At 49.8% G+C, this 25,534-nt stretch overlaps 1 protein-coding gene and 1 pseudogene across 1 annotated transcript; one reads left to right on the top strand and one right to left on the bottom strand.

Moving 5' to 3' along the window:
* Window positions 1–2,202: 2,202 nt before the first annotated feature.
* On the bottom strand, window positions 2,203–3,521 carry LOC129078576 (26S proteasome regulatory subunit 4-like; annotated as a pseudogene).
* Window positions 3,522–20,355: 16,834 nt separating this feature from the next.
* On the top strand, window positions 20,356–23,686 carry CCL25 (C-C motif chemokine ligand 25). The gene is made up of 5 exons (XM_054583349.1): window positions 20,356–20,431; window positions 22,720–22,837; window positions 22,932–23,068; window positions 23,403–23,516; window positions 23,679–23,686. Exons 1-5 carry the CDS (start codon window positions 20,359–20,361, stop codon window positions 23,684–23,686), a joined length of 450 nt encoding a protein of 149 aa, XP_054439324.1. The 5' UTR covers window positions 20,356–20,358.
* Window positions 23,687–25,534: the final 1,848 nt, after the last annotated feature.

The raw sequence follows: 25,534 nt of genomic DNA, 5'->3' as shown, positions 1-25,534 counted from the left end.
GTGGATTGACTGCTAGCCTGTGAACCAAAGGGTTCCTGGTTCAATTCCCAGTCAGGGCACATGTCTGGGTTGCAGGCCAGGTCCCCCATAGAGGGCGCATGAGAGGCAACCACACGTTGATGTTTCTTTCCCTCTCTTTATCCCTCTCTTCTGCTCTGTCTAAAAATAAATAAATAAAATCTTAAAAAGAAATTTAGTCTCTCTCAGCTCTGGAGGTGAAAGACCCAAGTTCAAGGTGTCAGGGTTGGTTCGGTTCCTTGTGAGGCTTCCTTCCTTGGCCAATGGATGGCTGTCTCCCTTGTCCTCACGTGGTTTTCCCTCTGTGTGTGTCTGTGCCCTAATTTTCCCTTTTTATAAGGACACCAGTCATGTTGGATCAGGGCCCTCCCTAATGACCTAATTTTAGCTTGATCACCTTTTAAAGGCCCGATTTCTAAATACTGTCACATTCTGACGTCCTGGGGGTTAGGGCTTCGACATATGAATTTACCCGTAACACTGGGGGAACATACGGTTCTGCTACAGTCCACTGCGTGTAGGCAGGGGTAGGCGGGGAGCTCAGGTGACCCTTGTCACCCAAGGGCACTGCCCAGTCTTCTACAGTTTAAGGAGCCAGTGTTCTGACGTCTGGACACCCCATTCCCTGTTGGGTGGGACTGCCATTGGGTCCCAGCAGGAGGACAGTGCCAGTCATTAGGGGCTTGGGCTTAGTGAAAGGCTACATGGAAACACTGAGTCTGGCCAGAGCAGCTGCAACTAGCACAGGGGCAGGGGGGCAGAAATCCAGGAGCCAGTGGTAGTAGAGATAAGCCATCTCTCCAGACCAGCCCTCCCACCCCTAAGAACAGGGTGTTTCCTGACCTCAGCCCCAGAAAAGTCCCACTGGATACGTGCTTGCCTTCCTCCTCCTCCCTGGGCTGCGCACCAGGACTTCCTCTGCCCAGATCCCTGCTGCCCTCCTTCCCCGGCCAACACTCCTGCCCCTTCCTCCAGAAGTGCAGTTGTTCTGCTCCCGCTGAAGGATGAGGCGCACCCAGTCCAGGGGCTGGTTCTCGGTTAAGCAGCCAGCCAGCGTGAGCCCTGCGCTCCTCAGTTGCACTGAGTTCCTTGAGGGGAGAGCTGGGTCCTCTCTGCTTTTGCATCCTTAGTGCCTGGCACAGGGCCCATAGGCCTCAAAAGTTTGCTGACCAAATGAACAAGCAGCAGAACCTTCTTACAAGGCCCGATAGCAGTAAGACACCAGCTGGGGTTTATCATGTCCAGGCAGAGCCCACCCTGTCCCCTCCACCCACATACAGTGGGTCAGGCCACCCACACTGGGGTCCCTTCCATGGTGGGTGAGACAGGCACCCCACTCCTATCCTGGCCCAAGAAGGACATGCCCAACTCCAAGGGCGTCGTTAACAGAAACACTGGGTGGCAGCAACAGGAGCTGGAGGGGAATGCCCAGTCAGTCACCCCTTCCTGCTGCCAGGGGCCCTGTCACTTGCTGCCCTGTGAATGAAGTAGCTTATTCCCCACCTGGTGACTCCGGGAAGGAACACAATCTCAACAGGTGTCAGCACACCATCCGCCACACTCACCTGCTCAGCGCAGGGACCCAGAGACCAGAGCAGGCCAGGCCCAGGGTCGGGATGGAGGTGAGGAAACACTACTCTTGGATCCATCTGCCTGGGACCCCAGGAACTCCTTTACTAGAGAGCAAAGCTCATTACTCATTACTAGAGAACTCCAGAGGGAGGAGCTAAGGGGGAGGGGCGGCTGCGAGGTTTCAACCTGGAGCCAGCGTGGGAGTTCAGGAGTGGGAGGTTGCGGTGGGGGGCGGCAGCAAGTCAAGAAGGGATCAGAGTCACTGGGTTTCTCTGAGCCGTGGAGACTTGAGAGCTGTTCTTGGAATTTATCCATTGCCAAAGGGGGTGGCTGAAGAAACAGGAAGAAGAGGATAATAGGTGGTGACAGGAGAGTGATGATGAGCATATTAATCATGTTTTGTTTGTTTTTGCTTGAGAAAGAGCACACTTTACGAGGAGTGGAGCACTGCGCAACAGGCACCCCGCACACGCTGAGGAAGGCCCGCAGAGCGCAGGGTGTGTTGCTAATGGAGATCAACTGAAACGAGGCTCCTCTGGGCAACTCCCCCAACCTCGGCCCTCCAAGGGGTCAAGCCCTCCCAGCCCTCTCCTCGAAGGCAACTGTGGTTTGCTAGAGACAGAGCCCCTCAGGCACGCCTTCTTGTTTTTCATAGAGGAGATTTTTTTGAAGTCTCCCTTTGTTACTTTCATTCTACATTTCTCAAAGCCATCAGACCAGCTTCTGTACAGATGGTCTTGATGTCAGCACCAGAGAAGTCACCTTTAGCCATGATCAAATCGTCCAGAATGACATCATCAGCCAGCATCATTTTGCTTGTGTGGATCTGGAAGAGGCACTTCTTGGTCTTTCCATCAGGCAGGGGGAGCTCGATCTTCCTGTCAGGGGGTCTGGGTCTGATAATTTCTGGATCCAAAGCTGCTGTTCAGTTTGGCCATGAAACTTTTATGTTCCCCCTTGAATCAAATCCACCCGACTATTCAACAGCTCTAACATTGTTCACTGAAATTTTCTCTTGCCACCAGAATTTGAGTTATATCTTTTTGTCCCAATGGCATCAGTTTCATCAATAAATACAATGGGCCCTGCCTGATGTGGCTCAGTGGATTGGGCGCCGGCCTGCAGACTGAAAGGTCATCAGTTCAATTCCTGTTGAGGGCACATGCCTGGGTTGCGGACGCAGTCCCTAGTTGGGGGTGTGCAAGAGGCAACTGATAGATGTATCTCTCTACCAATTGATGTTTCTCTCCCTCTCCTCCCTCCTTTCCCCTCTCTAAAAATAAATAAATTAAATTTAAAAAAAAATAAAACACAATGGATGGTTCACGTTCCTCAGCAACTTGAAACAATTCCAGAATGAATTTAGGCCCATTGCCTAAGTACTTCTGAATAAGTTCAGAGCCAGCCACTCTCAAGAAAGTGGCCAAGGTTTGGTTTGCTACTGCTGCGGTTAATAAGATTTTACCTGTGCCAGGTGGACAATAGAGAAATCCCCCTTAGGGAGCTTTATACCCATCTCTCTGTAATATTCAGTATGTATAAGGGGAAGTTCCAGATTCTTAATTTCCTGGGTTTGGTTGTCCAACCCCCCCATGTCAGCATAGGTCTCCTGTGGGGCCTTTTCCACCTTCATCAGGTGACCAAGGGATCAGTGTAACCTGTCAAGAGCCCTATGATGGCATGAACCTTACGGTTAAGCAGGACAAAGCAGCCCAATTTCATCAAATCGTTGTCTACAGATGAAAGAAGCTAATGTAGTGTTGTGAGCCCACAGATGTGTGCATCATGGCATGATTGTCATCAGTGATCTCTTCCAAGGCTTCTACTGACATCAGGGTCGCCCTCAGATTTTCCTCTTCTTGCTTTCCTTCTAAAGGCTTCATTTGTTCCTGAGTTCTAATGAATTCTTTCTCCATGAGAAGATAGTATTCATTTCTAACTTCAGTAATTTTAACCAGCAGTGAGTGTGAGGTGTCACCAGTGACAATTCACTGGCAGCATCTGCTGTAACAAAGCACTGACTGGAGGGCTTATGAACAACAGAAATTTAGTCCCTCGCAGTTCTGGAGGTGAGAGGTCCCAGGTGTCAGCAGGGTTGGTTCCTTCTGAGGCCTGGTCCCTTTGTTTTCTTCTTTTTCCCAACTCTAGTTGCTACAGGAGATTTATACTTATTTTTCTTGTCCTTGTCATCCTTATCATGTTCAGGGCCACTACCACCACTGACTTTGACCAATCTTGACTCAGCTGCTTAGTCATGGTTTTTACATTCACTATTTCATGTTGTTTTGACATCTTGTTGCCTTGCTGATCTGGGACAAACTACCCCTCACAAAGCTAGCTAATTCCTAGAGATAGCAAATGACCCTCCTGGGGATGGGCTTTTCAAACAACCGGTCCAGAGCTCACACTCCAACCATCTTCTTTATCAGGCTCTCACACTCCAGGAGGCGATATGCCCCTTCCCTAATCACTTTGGGGCCAGGTACCAGGCAACTAGAGACAGCACCTTTGCCGAGAGCCTGTGGAGTTATTCACACTAGCCAATTCCAAATATGCTTACCCTGTTGTAAAGTCAATTAAAAGCATCCAATTTGAGAAGCCAAAAGAAAAAAAAACAATGAAGAAAAATGATGAAACCTGAGACTGCTTTGGGATACTATCAAGTGTAAAGCATACATATAATGGGAGACCCAGAGGATGAAGAGACAAAGAGAAAGACTATTTGAAAAAATAATGGCTGAAAACTTCCTAAATAATAACAGTCATGTATCTATACATTCAAGAAGCTCAACAAACTCCAAGCAGGATAACTCAAAGACATCCACATCAAGAAACATAGGACCTGGCCAAGTAACTCAATTGGTTACAACATTATCCTGAAGCCAAGGTTGTGGGTTCAATCCCCTGTCAGGGCACATTCAGGAATCAACTAACTAATGCATAAATAAGTGGAACAACAAATCACTGTTTCTCGTGCTCTCTCTCTCCCCTCCCTCCTCCCTTCCCTCTCTCTAAAATCAATAAAAAAGAAACATTATAATCAAATTAGAAGATAAAGACAAAGAAAATCTTGAAAGCAGCAAGAGAGAAGTGACTTATCACATACAAGGGATCTCCAGTAAGATTAACAGCAGATTTATCATCAGATATCATGGAGGCCAGAAAACAGTGAATGATATTTAAAATGGTGAAAGAAAAACTGTCAACCAAGAATTCTGTATCTGGTAAAACAGACCTTCAAAAATGAAGTTAGATATTCCCACATAAACAAAAGTTAAGAGAGTTTGTGGCCAGTAGACCTGCCTTACAAGAAATGCTAAAAGGAGTCTTTCTCCTTTTAGAAGAAGTGAAAGGACACGAGATAGCAACTCAAAGCCCTATGAAGAAATAAAGAACACTGGTAAAGATAACTACATAAATAAGTATAAAAGCCAGTATTATTGTATTGTTGGTTTGTAACTTTTTTTTCCTATATGATTTAAAAGACAAAGAATGAAACAATGAAACAATAATTATAAAGCTAATTTAATGAGAATATAACATAAAGATGTAATTTGCAACAGTACAAAGGAGGAGGAATGAAGCTGTACATGAGAAAAGCTTTGTATACTATTGAAGCTAGTAGGTATTAATTCAAACTAGACTTTTACAAGTTGAAGATATTAACTATAATCATTACCCTAGGTAACTGTTACAAAAATAAATAAAAATAAATAAAAATATACAGAAAAGGAAATAAGAAGGGAATCAAATGATACACTAAAAAAAATCAATTAAACACAAAAGAAGGTAGTAATGACAAATTGAGGAACAAAAAAGGTATAAGACATCCTTTAAAACAAGTAGTAATGTGGAAGAAGTTCTTCTTTATCGTAATTACTTTAAATGGAAAAGGATTAAATTTTCCAAATAATTTTAAAGCAGAGACTGACAGAATGGATAAAAGCAGTGACTCAACTCTATGCTATCTACAAGGGACTCACTTTAGATCCAAAAAACGCTGAAAACAAAAGGGTAGGAAAAGATGTTCTATGCAAATAGTAACCAAAAGAGAGCTGAATAGCTATACTAATATCAGACAAAAAAGGATTTAAAATTAAAAACTGTTACAAGAAACAATGGAGGACATTACTTGTTGATAAAAGGGTCAATCTATCCAAAGGATATATGAATTATAAACATGAATATGCTAAACTACAGAGCCCCAAAATATGTGAATCAAACACTGGCACAATTGAAGGGTGAAATAGACGTTTCTACAGTAGTAGTTGGACACTTCAATACTCTAATTTCAATGACAGTGTAACTTGACTGATATATACAAAACACATCACTCAACAGCAGTAGAATACACATTCTGCTCAAATGCATATGAGCGTGACCCAAGAAAATGGAATTTATTTATAAAAAATTGTGTTTTTGTTCTTACCTGTTTAAACTTCAGTCACCTTCAAAGTACTGTCCATATGATGAAAGACCCTTATTGAGACTTTTTCCCACTGCTCAAAACAGTATTTGAACTTGTTGATTTTTATGTCTTTTAGTACTCCTGCCATTTTTTTGTTTCACCTCTTTCATATTGGCAAAACGTTTCCCTTTGAGGACTTTTTTCATCAGGGGAAACAAAAAAAAGTCACTCGGGGAGATCAGGTGAATAGGGAGGGTGCAGCATTGGCGTCATGCTGTTTTTGGTCAAAAACTTCTTAACATTCAGCACAGTGTGGGCAGGTACACTCATAAACCATCCATCATGAAATGGGCAAATGAGTTGAAAGAGTCTTCAAAAAAAAATTCACTGAAGCTGAACACAGCCTCTCACAACAATGTCTTCTGGCCAAGAGGGAGGCATAAGTAGATGCACTTTGCCTCCTTGCACAACCAAAAGAAGGACAACAACCAACTTAAAAACAAAAAACAACCAGAATATTGAACTGTATGGAAGTTCAGCAACCAAGGAGTTAAAGAAGAAACATTCATCCAGGCTGGTAGAAGTGGCAGAGATAGGCAGCTGGGCAGAGAGGACACATGGCGAGGCAGTGGCTGGTGGACTGGGGGTCCCACATTTGCATACAGATAAACTGGGAGGAACGACATGGGAGCAAGACAGACTGCGTAACCCAAGTTTCCAGCATGGGAAAATAAAGCCTCAAAACCTCTGGCTGTAAAAATCTATGAGGGTTGTGGTAGCAGGAGAAATTCCCAGCCTCGCAGGAGAGTGTTGGAGGAATGCACAGGGTCCTAGAATGTACACAAGCCTACCCAGGCAGGAATCAGCACCAGATGGACCCAATTCGCTTGCAGATAGCAGGGGAAGCAACTGAAAGCAGGACAGGAGTCGAGCAAGAGGCATTGCTCCCTCTCTGACCCGTCCACTGCATACAGCGACACAATGCACTGAAGTGGTTACCCCACCCTGCTGAATACCTAAGCCTCCACCCCTTACAGCTTAACAGGTATGCTGAGATAGAGAAATATGGCCCAAATGAAACAACAGATCAAAACTCCAGAACAAGAACTAAGTGATGAGGAGATAGCCAACCTATCAGGTGCAGGGTTCAAGACACTGGTAATCATGATGGTCACAGAAATTATTGAGTATGGATTCAAAATAAAGTGAAGGCTATGCAAAGTGAAATAAAGAAAAACATACAGGGAACCAACAGTGAAGGGAAGGAAACTGGGACTCAAGTCAATGATTTGGAGCAAAAGGAAGAAATAAACATTCAGCTGGAACAGAATGAAGAAACAAGAATTCGAAAAAATGAGGAAAGGCTTAGGAACCTCTGGGACAACTTTAAACATTCCAACATCCAAATCATAGGGGTGCCAGAAGGAAAAGAGGAAGAGCAAGAAATTGAAAACTTATTTGAAAAAATAATGAAGGAAAACTTCTCCAGTCTGGCAAAAGAAATAGACATGCAAGCCCAGGAAGCTCAGAGTCCCAAACAAGTTGGACCCAAGGAGGAACATGCCAAGCCACATCATAATTAAATTACCCAAGATTAAAGATAAGGAGAGAATCTTAAAAGCAGCAAGAGAACAGCAGAGAATTACCTACAAAGGAGTTCCCATAAGACCATCAGCTGATCTTACAAAAGAAACCTTACATGCAAGAAGGGGTTATAAAGAAGTATTCAAAGTCATGAAAAGCAAGGACTTACATCCAAGATTACTCTATCCAGCAAAGCTCTGATTTAAAATGGAAGGGCAGATAAAGTGCTTCCCAGATAAGGTAAAGTTAAAGGAGTTCATCACCACTAAGCCTTTATTATATGAGAGGTTAAAGGGACTTATTTAAGAGAAAAAGGAAGACTATAAACAGTAAAATGACGACAAACTCACAACTATCAACAACTGAACTTAAAAAAGAAAAACAAGAACAAACTAAGGACACAACTAGAACAGGAATAGAATCACAGAAATGGAGATCACATGGAGGATTATCAGCAGGGAGGGGGAGGGTGGAGAATGGGGGAAGAGGTACAGGGAATAAGAAGCATAAATAGTAGGTACAAAATAGGCAGGGGGAGGTTAAAAATAGCATAGGAAATGGAGAAGCCAAAGAACTTATATGTACGACCCATGACCATGAACTAAGGGGGAGGGGAATGGTGGAGGAAGGGGGGTGCAGGGCAGACGGGGATAAAGGGGAGAAAAAAATGTGACAACTGTAATAGCATAATCGATAAAATATACTTAAAAAATTCACTGAAGCTGAACACAGCCTCTCACAACAACGCCAGCTAGTACACTGATACAGTTGGGTTCCTAGAACACTCACCTCATGGGGATGTCTGGACTACAACATGCCCACCCTCCAGAAGATAATTCCAGGGATTTTTTTAGTCCCCCCTCATATAATACATTCCCCAGTATAAACTGTATATGTTAGGCCACAAAACAAGTCTCAATAAATTTCAAAAGATTGAAATCATACAAAACATCTTCTCTGAACAAAAGGGAATGGAGCTAGAAATCAATGACAGGGAAAACCGGAAAACAGCACACTCTTAAGCAATGGATGGGTCAAAGAAGAAATCAAAAGGGAAAATTTAAAATACCATACTTTGAGATGAATGAAAACAAAAACACAACATGCCAAAATCTATGGGATGCAGCAAAATTAGTGCTCAGAAATGTATAGTTGTAAGTGCCTACAGTAAAAAAGATCTCAAATGGATTACCTAACTTATATCTTAAGGAACTAGACAAATAAGAGTAGACTAAACCCTAAAGCTAGCAGGAAGAAGGAAATAATAAAGATTACAGCGGAAATAAGTGGAACAGAGAATAGAAAAATGAGAGCATCAACAAGAGCAACCATGGTTCTTTGTAAAGATCAATAAAATTGACAAACTCTTACCCAGAAAAAGAAAAGAAAGAAAAACAAGTAACTAAAATTAGAAATGAAAGTGAGAAAAATTGAAACTGACCTTAGAGAAACACAGAAGTATATCAGAGTAACTATGCACAGTTGTATACCAACAAATTAGATAACCCAGATCGGCGGTCCCCAACCGGGACCGAGACCTGTGGCAGTCCATGGCCTGTTAGGAACCAGGCTGCACAGCGGGAGGTAAGCACTGGGCAATTGAGCAAGTGCCAAAATGATTGGGGACCACTGAAGGTGAAATCAAAATTCATAGAAACAAACTACCAAAATTGATTGAAGAAGAAAATAGAAAATCCCAGTTCTGTGGGACCTAACTTTTCCCTCCAAGCAGGTGGTTTTCAAAGTCTTTTTGGGAGCCCAAGCATTTCCACATATCTGGGGTAAATGGGAATCAGGTGAGAGTCCTTCAAAGCTCGAACACAGGTCTGTTTGCAGTTGACCCTTGAACAACACAGGTTTGAACCATGTGGGTCCACTTAATGCGTGGATTTTTTTTTTCTGATAAATATACAATTGGTCCTCCATATTCCTAGGTTTCACATCTGCTGATTCAACCAACTGTACATCAAAAACAGTACTTTTGATCCATGGTTGGGATTCCATGGATGCAGAGGGCCAACTGGATGCATTGTTCTACATCATTTTGTGTAAGGGACCCGAGCACTCAAGGGTTTTGGTATCCACAGGGGTGTCCTGGAATCAACCCTCTGTGGATACCAAGTGACCACTATAGTTAATTGTGGGGGGAGTCAAAAGTTCCATGCCAATTTTTGACTGCATTGTGCAGATCGATGCCCCTAAACCCCATATTATTCAAGGTCAACTGTGCTTTCATTCACTTTCTCTTGGAAGGTGAAAGATTCTACACAGAATTTTTTAAGGAGTTGAATTCCCCTGGATTTGACCTTGATAACCCTGTGAAGAAGGTTCTGGTGAGACGGAGGCATCAGGACTCAGGGGCCGAGTAAGGGGCAGTGCTTGGCTGGCCCTGCGCTGAGGGAGGACAGTCCGACTGTGGCAACAAGAGGGGCTGCGGCCCTGGGCGGGCAGGCCAGCACTGCAGTTGGCGGAGGGGGGGCGGGGGGCCGGGGGGGGGGGGCGCGGTGCAGGGCTGACTAGTCCCACCCCCGCTCAGGAAGCCCTGGGCTCCTGTTTGATTGGCTACTGAGGGGTCCCTGTAAGCCCTTTTGAATTTCTAGGATCTTCTTTTCCATTTCTGCAAACAAGGCCATCGGTATTCTGGTGGGGTTTAATTTGAATCAATCTACCCCTCGCTTTGGGGAGTGTTGCCATCTTAACAGTGTTAAGTCTTCCCATCTATGACCATGGGATGTCTTTCCATTTATGTAGCTTTTCTTTAGTTTCTTTCAGCAACGTTTTGTAGTTTTTAGCTTGTAAGTTTAACATCTCCTTAGTTAAATTTATTTCTAGGTATTTTGTTCTTTTGATGCTATTGTAAATGAAATTGTTTTCAATTTCCTGTTCAGATTGCTTATTGCTATTGTATGGAAATGCAATTGATGCTTGTATGTTTTTCTTGTAGAGTAAAACTGCTATTAGCTCTAATAGTTGAGTGTTTGTGTGTGAGTATCTGACTTTGGTATCAAGGTAATGCTGATCTCACAGAAAGAATGTTTCCCTGTCTTTTTTTTTTTTTAATTGGAAGAGTTTGAGAAGAATTGGCATTAGTTCTTCTTTAAATGTTCGCTAGAATTCATTAGTGAAACCCTCTGGGGCAGAACTTTCTTCAGTGGGAGGATTTTGCTTACTGGCTGCTCCAGTCCCCTGCATGTCATAGATCTTTCCAGATTTCCTATTTCTTCTCCAGTCAATTTTGCTAGTTTGTTTCTAGCAATGTACCCATTTCATCTATACTATCTAATTTGTTGGCATAAAATTATTCATAGTATTCTCTTATAGTCCTTTCCGTTTATTTCTATGAGGACTGTAGTTATGTCCCCACTTTCATTTCTGATTTATTTGTTTTTTTCCTCTTCTGGGTCCCTGTTTTATGTGACCTCAGCATTCATCAGTTGCTACTTTAACCACTTTGTTAGAAAAATAAAAATGAAAAAATCTCCATGACACCAGGGACTACTGTATCTCTCTTGTCACTGTTGTAACTCCCCAACCTGGCTCACAGCAGACCTCAATAAATAGCTCCTGAATAATTTCTTGCTGCTGTAGGGCCTGAAAAGACCTGGGACAGGGCCTGCCTCACAGCCCTCAGGGGGAAGAGGCTGTTGGCTGCTGCGGCTTCTTTTGCTGCGCTGCTGGCCCTCCAGTGCATCTTCCGCACGGCCTTCCAGAGCTTCAGCCCAGGCCTGACTAAATCCCTTAGCAGCAACCCAGTGCCCTCTCGATGAAGCTCACGCATCTTGGCTCCACACGTGAGGTCCTGAGATGCCTGTCCCCTTCCCCTTTACCTTCTCTCGTCGCCGCCCCGCCCCCTACAGCCTCTCGCGCCAGCCGTCCCGCAGCTCCTTCGGACATCCTCCTCGGGTCTGGCCCCGACACTCCTGCTTGTCTTTTCGAGCCTCCATTCAGCGGCTGTTCTCTCTGGGGACCTGGCGGGAGCCCTCTGTGTGTGCAGGAGCCGCTAGGACACTGACCGTGCAAACTGCCACCTCCTGTCACTATCCCCCAACTGGTCTCCAGCCCCGCGGGGCGTGGTGTCTCTGTCGTCTGCCCCCCATTTAGGGCTCTCCACACATCACTTGGCACCTGTTTTAAAACGTAAATTTTATTATAATGCAGGTATGGTGAGGCCAACAAATCAGGAGACAGTTGCCCTTAAAAAGACATTTCGTTACTCCTAGATCCCAAGAAGCGGAGGCACGCTATGCCACGCAAGGTCACACGGGGAGCGCCGGGGCAGGCAGGAGGCAGCGGGAGAGGGGCGCAAGGGCAGGAGCCTTTATTGCGGTTTTCACGGGAAGGGGTGGGTAAGGCAGCATGAGCGGGCTTGGGATTGGCCCGTTTGAATAGTGTCAGCAGGCTCTGGGGCCTCGGGGCTGGCCCTGGGAGTCTCGCACCTGGTCCTCTGGGGCCTCTGCGGTGTGGGAGTCAGATAACAGAGGTGGTCGGGGCTGTGGGTCTGGATCCGCTGGTTTGCATATGAAAGGTGCACAGCGAGGAATTGGCTAGTCCTGGAAGGGGAATTCCCTCCCAGCTGTCAAAGTATCAGGCCAAAAAAGACATGCTTGGAGCACAGAGTTTTTAGGGCAATGAAATACTCTATGATAGGCCCATAAGGAGGGATCCATGTCACCATACATTTGTCCAAACCTACAGAATGTACAACACCAGGAGTGACCTCTAATGTAAACAATGGACTCTGGGTGATGATGATGTGTCAATGTAGGTTTGGCAGCGTATCAAACCTCCCTTCTGATGGGGATTTTGATAACGGAGGAGACTGTGCATGTGCAGGGCATAAGGTTCATGTGAACTCTCTGTATCTTTCCCCCAGTTTTGCTCAGAAAATTAAAGTGCTCTAAAAGAAGAAACAACAAAAAATTATGAGCTGACCATTATCTGTGACTAGCACTGTATCGTGCAGTACGGCAGACACCAGCCACATGTGGCTATTTGGCACTTGAAATGAGCTGCAGGTGTAAAACAAACCATGTTTTGAAGACTTACTATGCAAAAAAGGAAAAATCTCATTAATCAGTTATATTTGGTTATCTGTTGAAAATGAGAATAAAGCGGTGGCCAGAAGTAAGTTAATAATAATAAATAGCAGAGCTTCTGGTCAAGATGGCAATGTAGGCAGACATTGCTCGCCTCTTCGCACAGCGACATCAAAATTACAACTAAAAGCCCTGGCTGCTGTGGCACTGGATTGAGTGCTGGCCTGTGAACCAAAGGGTCACCAGTTCAATTCCCAGTCAGGGCACATGTCTGGGTTATGGGCCAGGTCCCCAGTAGGGGACGTGCGAAAGGCACCCACACATTGATGTTTCTCTCCCTCTCTTTCTCCCTCCCTTTGCCTCTTACTAGAAATAAATAAATAAATAAATTTAAAAAATTACAACTAATATATAGAACAACCATCATCAGAACTGACAGAAATCAAGTTGAATGGAAGTCTCATACTACGGAATTAAAGAAACCACATCCATTGAGACTGGTAGGAGGGGTGCAGACGCGGAAAGGTTGGTCCCTCGCGCACGTGTGGTAGATAAAAATTTGGGTGCGATATTTCGGGAGCAAGGAATCCCAGCCCCACACCAGGCCCCCCAGCCCAGGGTTCCATCCAGTGCTAGGAAGATAAGTCTCCACAACTTCTGGCTTCAAAAACCAGCGGGATTGAGTCAGTGGAAGAAACTGCTGGAGCCACAAGCAGTTCCTCTTAAAGAACCCACATACGGACTCACTTACTCAGACTCACTCCTAATGAGCTCCAGCACCAGGATAGCAGCTTGAACGGCACCAGTGGCATGCAGGGAGGAACTGAAGCATCTGGCATCAGGGGGAACAGAGGCAATTGTCCCTTTTCTGAGCCCTCCTGCCTACAGAACCAAGGAGCCAGCAGTTTGGTGCGATTTTTGAGACTCCATCAACCTGGCTAACACTCTGATCTGCCTTGGAGATCCCCAGAGACTCCGCCCTACCAACTTACAGAACCACCCAAGCTGTTTTTCCACGTGAATGGCTGGTCTTGGCTCATGCTTCACAGCTTCCTAAATCCTATCAGACAAGCAGTAGCCGGCCTCAGTGAGCCCCAGTCCTGGCACTAACAGCCACGAGTTTAGTTTCACAGCTTGGCTTTACCCGGGAATCTCCCAGCCTAGGACAAGTAGCAGGCATCTCAGATTGCTTTACAGGTCAGGCAGGGCACCCCAGGGCAAAACACAGGCGGAGGCTGACCTTGGCCTGCACCACCCAGCAAACCCCAGGGCCAGTGCACCCAGGGGACAGCTACAGACCACGTCAGAGCACCACCACCCTGCCCCTGCACAGCTGATCCTCCATGGAGGGCAGCGAGTGGTCACAGCCAACCTTGAAGCTGACTGGCCTGGGTAAATCCCTCCCATTGTTCTGCCAACAGCAACCAAAGCTCAACCACAAGAGGAGGGCATACTCAGCCCACATGAAGGGCGCACCTCGGGTACCCAGCTTGCGTGATTGGGAGGCTGTGTCACTGGACCCTACAGGACACCTACTGCATTAGGCCACACCACCAACACACAGAGTCAAAGCAGCTCTACCTAATACATAGAAACAAACACAGGGAGGCTGCCAAAACGAGGAGACAAAGAAACATGGCCCAAATAAAAGAACAGGTTAAAACTCCAGAAAGAGAGCTAAATGAAATGGAGATAAGCAATCTATCAGATGCAGAGTTCAAAACACTGGTTATAAGGATGCTCAAGGAATTAAGTGAGGACCTCAGTAGCATCAAAAGATCTAATCAGAAACAAAGGAGTCACTAACTGAAAAAAGAAACAAGAAAACAATGTACAGGGTAACAAGAGTAGAGTGGATGAAGCTGAGAATCAAATCAACGATTTGGAACATAAAGAAGCAAAAAGCAACCAATCAGAACAACAAGAAGGAAAAAGAATCCAAAAAAAATGAGAGTAGTATAAGCAGCCTCTGGGACAACTTCAGAAGGTCCAACATTCACATCACAGGATGCTGGAAGGAGAAGAGAAGAAGCAAGAATTTGGAAATCTATGAGAAAATAATGAAAGAAAACCTCCCTAATTTGATGAAGGAAATAGACATGCCAATCCAGGAAGCACAGCGTGTCCTAATCAAGTTGGACCCAAAGAGGATCACACCAAGGCCTATCAGAAGTAACATGCCAAAGGTTAAAGATAAAAACAGAATGTGACAAGCGGCAAGAGAAAAGCAGAGAGTTACCTACAAAGGACCTCCCATAAGACTGTCAGCTGATTTCTCAAAAGAAACTGCAGGCACGGAGGGGCTGGCAACAAGTATTCAAAGTCATGAAAAGCAAGGACCTACAACCTAGATTACTCTCTCCGACAAAGCTATTATTTAAGAATGGAAGGGCAGATAAAGTGCTTCCCAGACAAGGTACATTTAAAGGAGTTCATCAGCACCAAGCCATTATTACAAGGAATGTCAAAGGGACTTACTTAAGAAAAAGAAGATCAAAACTATGAACATTAAAATGGCAACAAATTCACAACTGTCAACAAAGGAATCTAAAAAGCAAACTAAGCCAAAAACAGAACAGGAACAGAAGCACAGATACAGAGATCACGTGGGGGGGTGTTTATCAGCTGGGAGGGGGAAGGGTGAGGTTTGGGGGAAAAGGTGCAGGGATCAAGAAGCATAATTGGTAGGAACAAAGTAGACAGGGGGACGTTAAGGATAGTATAGGAAATGGAGAAGCCAAAGAACTTACACACACAACCCATGGACATGAACTGACCCATGGATTGCTAGAGGGAAGAGAGGCACTGGGCAGAGGGGGGGCAAAGGAATAAAATTGGGACAACTGTAATACTATAATCAGTAAAATATACTTAAAATAATAATAATAAATAGCCCTGGTGGTGTGGTTCAATCAATTGATCATCGGCCAGTGAACCCAAAGGTTACTGGTTAATTCCTGGTTGGGGCACCCCCCTGAGTTGAGGGCCAGGTCCCCCGGTTGGGGCCACGCGAGGGGCAACGGGTCGATGTTTCTCTCCTTCCCTTCCCCTCTCTCTAAGAAATAAATAAAATCTCTCCTGGCTGGTGTGGCTCAGTGGGCTAAGTGCCGACCTGTGGACCAAAAGGTTGAAGGTTCAAAACCTAGTCATGGCACCTGCCTGGGGTGCAGGCCAGGACCCTGGTTGGAGGTGTGTGCGGGGCGACGGATTGGTGTTTCTCTCTCACACCGATGTTTCTCTCCCTCTCCCTCTCTTTTTCATCCTCTTCTCCTCTCTCTAAAAATAAATAATCAAAATCTTTTTAACAATAAATAAATAAAATCTTTAAAATAATAATTAAAAATAATAAATAATGCAATATAAACAATTCAATGATTAATAAATAATAATACAAGAATAAACTGGTGTACTTACAACTGTAAACCTACTTTTGCCCACTACTATTTTGATAGATAGGGTCAAATAAACTTCATTATTAAATTTAAAAAAATTAATATAGCACTCAATAGTACGTACTATATTCATGGAATGAAAGGGCCACACCTAAGCTTGGAATCTGGAGCTTGCTTACTTGGTCAGGCAACTTCACTTCTCTGAGCTTCAGTTGATTGTCTTTTCCATGTAAAATGGGGATAAATATTAACCCTGCAGGGTTATGGTCACTTCATGCCACCCTCTTTACAGGGACGCAGCTCGTCCCCAGAGTGTCTCTCTCACGCAGGGCAGGGGCAGTGATCCTAAGCTCACAACATCTTGCTTCATTTTTTTGCTGCTTGTCTGCTCTGCACTGGGACCATCTGTCCTAAGAATATTTTTTTTTCTTTTATTGATTTTAGAGAGAGAGGAAGAGTGGGAGAGGGAGAGGGAGAAGATCATGTAAAAGAGAAACATCTATCGATTGCTTCCCAGAAGAGCCCCAACTGAGGACTGAACCTGCTACCAAGGCGTGTGCCCTGAGCGACCGGGAATCGAACCTGTGACCTTTCATTTTTAAGGACGATGTCCGACCAACTGAGCCACACTGGCCAGGGCCAGGACCATCTGTCTTTTTCACTGCTTGACCCAGCACCCAGCCAGTGCCTGGCATACAGAAGATGCCTGAGAAGTGCTGGATGAATGAGATGACATGTGGCCCCAACACAGGCGTCCAGTGCGAACCAGTGTTCATGTCTGGGACATATCTGCTTCCTTACTGCCATGACCCCAGGGCTGGTATGTAAGAGGCAGCCAGGAAACCTGTGTGGAAGGGACGAATGGAGCTTAGCCGCTTCAGAGCAACTCTGGGGACTCTCCTCAGGGCCCACCGCCCTCCCTCTCAAGCGACGCATGCCCCCGCCCCCTCCGGGCCCGGTCCCCACAAATCCAGTGAGGACAGGAGTAGCACAAGAACTGAGGCCAAGGCCACAACCAGAGCCAACAGCCGGAGTCCCCCCGCCCTGGCTGTCAGTGCGGCTTCTCCCTGGAGCACAGAAGTGGCTGGGTAGCCTGGGGAGGGAAGCCCTCAAAGCTGGCCTTGCAGGATGGATGAGGGCCAACCACATTGGGAATACAAGAAAAGGGGTCACACAGGAACAATGTATAAAGCAAGATCCTGAAAGTCAGCCTAGAAGCTGGCAAGGCATCCCTTTCTCCCCCTTGCTTCAGTTGCTCAGCAACCACTGTGCATCTGGACCAGAGCAAGAGGCGGCTGGGCATAAGGGGGGTCGAGGCCGGCAGACAGGACACCTGTCTCCCCAAGAGATGCACGATGGTGGGCAGGAGGGGAGAGAAAGCCCTAGCTGCTTCTCTCCGAGGCCCCTGAGCTGACTGACGGGGTCCTCGAGGCGGCAGAAGTGCAGGAGGCTGTAGGCAGCGCCCGGCGACGCGGGGGATCGGATATGCAAATGCAACTACACAAGGACCCCTACTTCAGCTGGCAGTACTTCCCCGTGTTCTTTTTTTAAAACAGATTTTATCTATTTTAGTATTAGAGAAAGGGGGAGGGGACGAGAAAGAGAGAGAGAGAGAGAGAAACATCAGTGTGAGAGGGAATCGATCCGTAGCCTTTCGCAAGAACCCTGATCCTGCACCCAGGCATGTGCCCCGACCCGGAGTCGAACCCCAACCAGCTGAGCCACACCCGTCAGGACATTTCCCCTGTGTCTTTCATCAGGAAAGGCTTCTCGGCTTCTGCTCAATGGCCCTCCCCGTTTAGGGAGGGGATTGTCCCTCCTTCCTTCACAGTATTTAAGAAAAGTTGATTTTCCTGGCCAAAAGAGAGAAATGACCTGGTCTCCCTGACCAGCCGTCTCCTCCTCTGTAAGGTGGGCCAACACTGAGCACCCGAGAGCGTCCTCAAGCAGAGAAAGAGTGCGCCTTCGCTCAGCCTGCAGAGGAGCTCACTGTAGAGGAGCGAGAGCTGGTGTTCCTCTCACAGAGCCCACCGCGCACCTTGCGCCACCGCAGGGCCGCCTGCGCGAGCCCGGGAGCAGTGCTCGGCCTCCCAGGGCAGAGCGCCGCTCCGCCCGCCGCCCGCGCCCTACGACCGCCCGCAGGCCGTGGGGCGCAGTCAGCCGCTGGGCGCGCTCTGCCCCAGGCTGCAGACCGCCCCCTGCAGCCCCGTTGTCAGGGCTGGTGACCAGGGAGCAGGAGGCGGCTTCTGTCCCCACAGTGGCGCTCACTTCACACGTGTCGAGAGAGGGTCCCCTGCTGGAGGCGGTTTATCCTGAGGGCCTCCAGCGGGCGGGTTTCAGGCAGGGCCCCGCCGCGCTGAGCGTCGCGTCTCCCGCGCGGGCACCTGGGTCTGAGCCGAGCCCATAAACGCGCCAGTCCCTGTCTGCTCTACCTTCCTCCTCAGTTTCTGCGCCCAGAAGTTAAGGCTGTGGAGGAACAAACCGTGCGGGACCGCGGGGGCGGGAACGGGTACTCCCTCGCCTGGGACCTTGGCTAAGTTTGGGCAACTCCACGTCTTGGCCGCTGCCCACCGGCGGGACTGGCGGGGGCAGCGGGCCGGAGACCGGCCCGGGCTCGCCACGCCGCGTCCCCACGCCCGCAGCCACGCGGAGCAGCGTCCCGGCCCGGCCTCGCCCACCCGGGGAACAGCCACAGCCTTAGAGGGGCCGGGGCGGGGCCAGCCTAAGCCCCACCCAGAAAATCCCTCTTTCCACCGAGCCCCGCCCCCAGGGTTAAGTTCCTCCGATTGCCCGGCTCGCGGTACCGGGCCAAGCCTGGTCCCCAAGGCCAAGCCGCGACCAGCCTTGCTCAGCCTAGGCAGTGGGCGAGGAGCCCCGCACCATTGGCTTCTCGTGGAGCAGGAGAGGTGAAAAAGGGGTACAGGCTGTTATAAATACCCCGACTGGTCTGCACCCAAGGGTGCGGGAAACGAAAAGTTAGAAGTTAAACGCTGAAAGCGGTCAGTCAGTTGTGAATTCTCTGCAGCTCCCTCTCCCCTACCTCCCCCTGCCCGCCCTTCCTACATCCTTGTCCGGGCTTCGCCACAGGACCCAGGGAAAGAAGAAACGCCTACTAGGAGATTTGACTACTGCTAGCTTGACTGCTTGGGGCTCCCGACTGGCTTTTCTTCCAAAACCAGAGCATTTCTTTGTTGTGGATAAAATTTTGTTCGGATCATTCGCAAGATAATACTCAGGGAAAATACATCGCAAGTGGACCATTCTGCGGTACTTACTGCGTTCTCGGAGTCACTGGACCAGCACACCTATCTAATTTCAGAACAAAAACAAAACTGAAAACACTTTTGCAGTCACTCTTCATTCTCCCCTCCTCCCACTCCGTCGCAGCTACTCATTTCACTTTCTGTTTCTATAGATTTCTGTCCTCAACACCTGGGGGTTTCTGCGACACAAGTTGCCACATTGAGTGGAAAGAGAAAATCAGGATGAAGCCAGGGCCCCAGGAGCAGGGGTGGCTTGGGAGCAGGGAGGACAGGGGAAGTCTCCCCTGGGCTCTAGGCACCCTGAGACCTGTCCACAGGAAACCACCCAGCTGTTCTGCAGGAGAGGGATTGGAGAAGGAGCAGAGAGGGCCCTCTGGGGAGAAAGCAGGGTGCTGGCTGAGAGGGCTGGGATGGGGGAGGAAGACAAAGGGGGTCACAGGGTAGCCAGCCCTCAAGTGGCCTTGTCGAGGTCAAGGCTGGGCTGTCCTTCGGCATCCATCTTTCAGCATATTATGCCGAGAGGGAGCCAGCCCACTGTCTTGTTCCACACACATCTGAGTAGTCAGTCGAGGGAGGCATTGTTTCTCGATTTGAGTCCTCTTGTCCCCAGTTGTTCCTAACTCCCTCCAGGTGTATCCTGACCTTCGATAGAGGAGCTAGAAAGAGACACAAGGAAAAAAGAGGAGGGTGGGGCAGGAGAAGTGGGGGGGGGGGGGGGCGGGGGTGGAATGGGAGAGCAGGTGGGGAAAAAGTAGGAGGGTGAAGGAGGGCGGGTTGTGGCAGGGCGGGGCTCCATCTATAAAGTGGGGAAGGCTGTGGGCTAGTGGACACACACTCCAGAGTCACCAGGGACCCCACAGGCTTGGGTAAGTGCTCCCCTCCCCACCGCAACTGAGGCCAGCAGCTGGTCGCTCAGCAAAGGCTTGTCCTCACCCTGTGCTACCTGCCTCCCCTGCAGGGGGATCTGGCTTGAGATGGGGTAGGGGTGTTCCCAGTGCCTGCCGCTGTCTATTTGGGGTCCTCCTCTCCCTCCTACCTCCCCCCATTCTCCTTTAAGGCTCAGGAGGAGGAAGAGCAGCTGCACGATGAACCTGTGGCTCTTGGCCTATCTGGTGGCCTGCTTCGTGGGCACCTGGGCCCCTGCTGTCCAAGCACAAGGTACGGTCTCGGGCCACACCTCCTCTCCCTGGATTTCATCTTCCTGTGCATCGCCCATTCTCCCACCCCCTCCTCCAGAAGCCTGAGCCCAGCTCCACCGCTGAATTCTCTGGCAGCTGCCCCGCTCCCAGACATGCAGAAACTCCTGGCATCTGTGCAGCTCCATGCAGCTGCAGCGTCCTTGTGGTGCCTCCACCACAGTCCATGACCCAGGTCTTGCCTGCAGGGACTCTAGGCAGTCCAGGGAACGCGGGGAGCAGAGGGTGGCTCCCAGGGGTGGCCTCGCCCCTTACCACCAGGGACATGCTGTAGTGATCTGACCCTGCAGAGAATCACTGCTCCGTCTGTTCAGGCCTCAGCTTCCTCCTCTGCAAAGCGGGGCTCTGGATTTCCACTGCAGAGAGGGGCCGTGGAGGTCCGACAGGCCGATGCCTGCAAAACCCGTGGCCTCCTGCCTGCCAGAAACAATTACTATTATCATTATTAACAGAAAATCTCTTCCCTCCTCTCCTTAGATTAGGCACTTGAGGACTTTAGTGACTAAAAGCCAGTTCTGGGCATGCAGTGCTCCATGGGGCATGCAAGAGCCCTACCATGGTGTCTCCTGTCTCTGTGAACCCCAGCAACTGGCAGGGCAGAGTCGAGGTCCCGCGGCCCCACCCGCCTGCCCCACCCACCCCTCATTGTGTCTGAGGCCCACTCCCTGTGGCCCCTAGCAGACCTTAGTCTTTGCCCCAGAAAGGGCTGGGCTTCATTCCAATTGTCCTGCTATCAGAGACCTGTTCCCGCAGCCAGGCCAAGCCCTGGCCCTTGGACCGTGGGGGCAGAGAGGCCCCCAGCCCCAGGGACTGCCTGCCTGAAACTAGCCCAGCATCCGTCTGACTCCACTGCCCCTTGCCCTCTGGGGCCACTTGAGCTCTCCTCTCCGCCCCTTCCATCCCCTGTGCACTCTGGGGGCTCAGCCGTGGTCCCCCAGGGGTCAGCAAAGGAACAGACCCCAGGGGACGCCAAGGCCATTGCCTGTCTCTTGCATCAATTCATCCTGGGCTTCTAGCCCCTTTGTCGTCAGCACCTCCTCCGAGCACCTCCCCTCTGGGTGGGTCCCTGAGCTTCCGCCCCCCTCCCAGCGTAGATCAGCTTCCCAGTGTCCCACGAGGCCAGAACATCCCCAGCTGAACTCGGAAATGTCAGGACTGTGCTGCCTGCCACTACCGGGACCAGTGAGCAGAGACAGGGATTGAGTCTTCACGGGCGCTTTGCTCTCAGATGGCCGGCGACCCTAGAAGACGGCGGGTTATGCACCCTCAAAGACTGTCTTACATTTTATTTCAAGCCAGCCTTTTTTTTATAAGGAGGAAAAAATGTAGGTAAGGGGTTTGGAATTCAGGAAAGGCATTAGTCAGATAAGAGCTGCAGTCCGGCAGTTTCCGAGCATCCTTTCATCCCTTGGCTGGCGATTCTTAATCTATGTCCTGTGTCCTCTGTCCTGGGCAGCAGGGATGTCTCTCCCTGGAGCACCATGGCTCAGAAGCCACCTTGATTGCTTGCAGTCCCCCTGGGGCACAAAGGTCGAATTGCTTATGGTCCGCTGGAGTCAGCTTTTTACATGCATTCATTTTGGAGCTTGTTAACTATTATTTAAAACTAAAAATTTCCAACGCTTGAGTCCCCCATCACAATGACTACACTGGTCCAAGTCCCCTGGTTGTCAAAACATCTAGCTCTAAGTAGGAACTCTACATGCTTTTGTTCAACCAAGGGGTAAATAAACGAACAGAGACCTCCCGGTCTCTGGTCAGGTGACTCGGAGTGGTTACTCTGATGGGGACAGAGAGGAGGGGGTAGCTGAGATAGATGTAGATGGAGGAGGGCCAGCCTGGAGCACGAGCCAGGACCTCAGGCGCAGCGGGCGGCCAAACCGCTCACTTCACGAGGAGGGATGCAGGTGGGAGCGGTGGCCTCTGGCCCCTGCTCAGGGTATTGCCCCTCTTGTCACCCTTGCGGGAGTGGAAGTGGCTTTGGTTCCCCATTTTTAGGTCCTGGGCCCTTTTCCCAGCCAGGTCCTTCAGGCCCTCTCCAATTCCTGCCAGCTGTCCCCATAGCAAGGGCCAAAGGTGAGCTACATGGCTTCCTTATCACCTGGGCTGTCCCTCAGCCTCCACAGGGCCTGGGACAGTCATGGTAAGGTCGCGGGCACCCACGTTGGTGGCCATGCCCGCACACGCAGTGCACATGCAGCCACACAGGTGCACGCAGAAGAGTGAGCCCGGGTGGCTGTGCGCTTGCAGGCGTCTTCGAAGACTGCTGTCTGGCTTACAACCGCCACATTAAGCTGCAGGTGCTGCAGCACGCCCGGAGTTACTCCTGCCAGGACGTGAGCAGGAGCTGTAACCTGTCTGCCGTGATGTGAGTGGGGCAGTGGGCGCTGGGGTGGGCGGGAGCTCACCTGTCCCTTTGCTCCCTGCTTGCACACTAACCTGGATGCCTCCCACCTGCACAGATTCCACTTCCCTCACAAAAAGTTGAATGTGTGTGGAAACCCACAGGCCAAGTGGGTACAAGATGGGATGAGGCTTCTGGATGCTCGGAACAAGGACCTTCTAAGGCATCGCCAAAGCATGCACAAAGCCTTCCGAAGTGAGTGAGACCCCAGCCCAGCATCCAGGGCGCCTCCCCTCCCTGCTTCCGGTCCTGTGATTCTCACCCCCCCAGGAGGGGACTGCAGCCCAGGATGCGGACAGCTGCCCCCCACGCCCCCCCGCACAGGAAGCCTGTTACTGGGGAGTGGGAGGCTGGGCGAACGAGCAGTTCTTTTAGTCAAAACACTTTCGATTGCAAGAGATGAGAAGTCAAGCAAATGGGACACTGATGGGCTCAAATGACCAGCCAATGGCTCCAGGCTCGGCTGGATCCAGGTGCTCAAAGGGATTGGGGACTCTCCTAACTACTTCCCTCTCCATCTTTCTCACAGGCTGTCACTCTAGGGGGAAGTTGAGCTCTAAAACCTCCAGGCTTCTACTGTCCCAGCCTAGAGGTCACACCAGAAGCAGCAAGAATGCCTTGCTCCCAGCACCAGCTAATCCAGGTAGGGACCCAGGTCATGTGACCCTCTCTGGGCTCGTCAGAACGAGGGCTGCTCCACAGGCTCGCGTGGGAGGGTCCTAGGTGTCCAACACTGACCCAGCCCAGGGGCCTCAGCTGCACTGCACTGCCCACCACCCGCCACCCTCTCCGATCCCTCCTTCAGGGTCGTGAGCCCGCACATCGCCGGGTGGGACCAACCCGTGTGAGATGGGCTGGAGCCCCCTCCCCGCGCCGTCGCCCTGCAGGCCCTGCCACCTCCCGCTCCTCAGGTGCAGGGACGGGGGAGCTGGTTTCAAGCCCCTTGTTTTCTTCAACGGCCAGAACCGGCCCCAGCCAATGGTTCTTAGAGAGCATCATCAAGGCACGTGACCCACCTGCAGCCTTTTGTCCCCTATCACATGCCTGTGTCCCTCGGGGTCTTTGCGAAGCTCTAGTCTGCCCATGGACACCACTCGAGTTATTTTTTAATAAACCTGTGGTGGGACATCATTTTTGTCTTTGTCACGTGTTATTATGGGGTACCAGTCCCAGCCTGCGCTGAATCCCAGTGATCGCCTCTCACTCCAGGAGAGCAGGCAGCCCCGAGGGCCGAGCTCTGGACGGGCCAGATGCAGGCCTGGGTGCGGGTTCAGCTGGTGACCTTGAGCAAACCACTCGCTCTCTTGCTGCCTCCTTCCCGGTTTGTCAAGTGGGGCCACGGGCTTGCCCTGCCCGGTCACAGGGCTGCAGTGACTAGCTAATGGGTGAAGCCTCTGTGAGCTCTGATGGGCGCTCAGAAGCCCTGATAAGTTGGGTGACCCAGCCCCGGCCAGGACAGAGCCCAGTGGCTGTTGTGCGGGAGGAAGGGCCAGCCACACTCTGGGATCCAGGTCACCACACAAACTCGATCCACCCAACTGTGCTGTCCTCAGGCAGGCTGGTTCTACCATGACAGAGAGCGTTCTGAGCAAAAAGCAAAGGTGCCCTCTCAGAGGACAAGGGTTGGTTTGGGGCCAGGGGCTGGACTTGGAGGAACCTGGGTCACATGCCAGCCCCACTACACGATTGTGGGGGATGCAGGCAGATTCCACAAACTCCCTGAGCCCCAGCTCTCCCCACCCCCACAAGGTGGGGCGAGAACACTGCCTGCCTCACACTAGCTTGTGGGGACAGAATACACTCTTGCGATGTTCGCACGCACACGCTGACTCTGTGTTCACGGGACGGGAATACCAGGCATTGCGCTCCTAGATCTGGCCCAACCTGGAGCCAAGGCAGGGTGGCGCAGTGGGTGATGGCACAGCTGCCCGAGTTGGAGCCCGGCTCTGCATCCTGAAACCTGGAGTCACCTCAGTCAAGTTGCTCGATCTCCCCGAGCCTCAGTTTTCCAATTTGCAAAACAGGGATGAGGGTAACTGCTTCTATTCCACGAAGTTGTAACGAGTGGATCAATAACTGGAAAATACTTAGAACAGTGCCCAGGATGCAGTGTGTGTTCTGGAAATGAGTCATTTTCATCAGCATTGGTGAACCCACAAGGGCTCACATGGCACCAAATACACAGGCCTGAAGTTGGCAGAGCCTATCTGTGGACTGCGCCCCCACCCCCAGATGGAGGTGGTCTCTGCCCACCTCTCATCCACACGCCTTCTCCTGGGAGCCCTGGGCTCTAGCTTGTCCTTCCCACAGCTTCTGTCCTCCCAGAGCCTCCAGTTCTCCACGTGGCCCTGCAGCACCTACTCACCTTGAGAACACGCTAAGGGGGCAGAAGTAACCCAAAATAACTTTATTGTTTCTCCATTCTGATATAAAGCACCCTTAGAATCCCGGGGTACAAGAACATGGCTGCACATCACCAACCTCAGCTGGGGCCCTCTGGGCCCTCCTGCTTGGAGGGATGAGCCCCATGCCCACCTCAGCTGCTGTCCCCTGTCCCACCGATCCCTGGGGGTTGAGTCCAGGTGCAGTGCAGATGTTTAGCCTGAGGTGCCTGGATACAGTGAACCACAGAGCCCTGCTTGACCCCAGTGTCAGAGGTGA

This window comes from Pteronotus mesoamericanus, unplaced genomic scaffold (genome assembly GCF_021234165.1).
Source record: "Pteronotus mesoamericanus isolate MK-2021 breed Mesoamerican mustached bat unplaced genomic scaffold, CSHL_Meso_final contig_730, whole genome shotgun sequence".
In the NCBI taxonomy this organism is placed as follows: Eukaryota; Metazoa; Chordata; class Mammalia; order Chiroptera; family Mormoopidae; genus Pteronotus; species Pteronotus mesoamericanus.
Note: the sequence above shows the minus strand (reverse complement) of the source record. Positions and strands in the feature narration are given on the sequence as shown.

Bases quoted from the DNA above. Each gene is read 5' to 3' on its own strand.
- CCL25 (XM_054583349.1), top strand. From the start codon at position 20,359: ATGAACCTGTGGCTCTTGGCCTATCTGGTGGCCTGCTTCGTGGGCACC. The intron at 22,838-22,931 runs GTGAGTGGGGCA...CCACCTGCACAG, and splicing joins TGTAACCTGTCTGCCGTGAT to ATTCCACTTCCCTCACAAAA. The intron at 23,069-23,402 runs GTGAGTGAGACC...TCTTTCTCACAG, and splicing joins CATGCACAAAGCCTTCCGAA to GCTGTCACTCTAGGGGGAAG.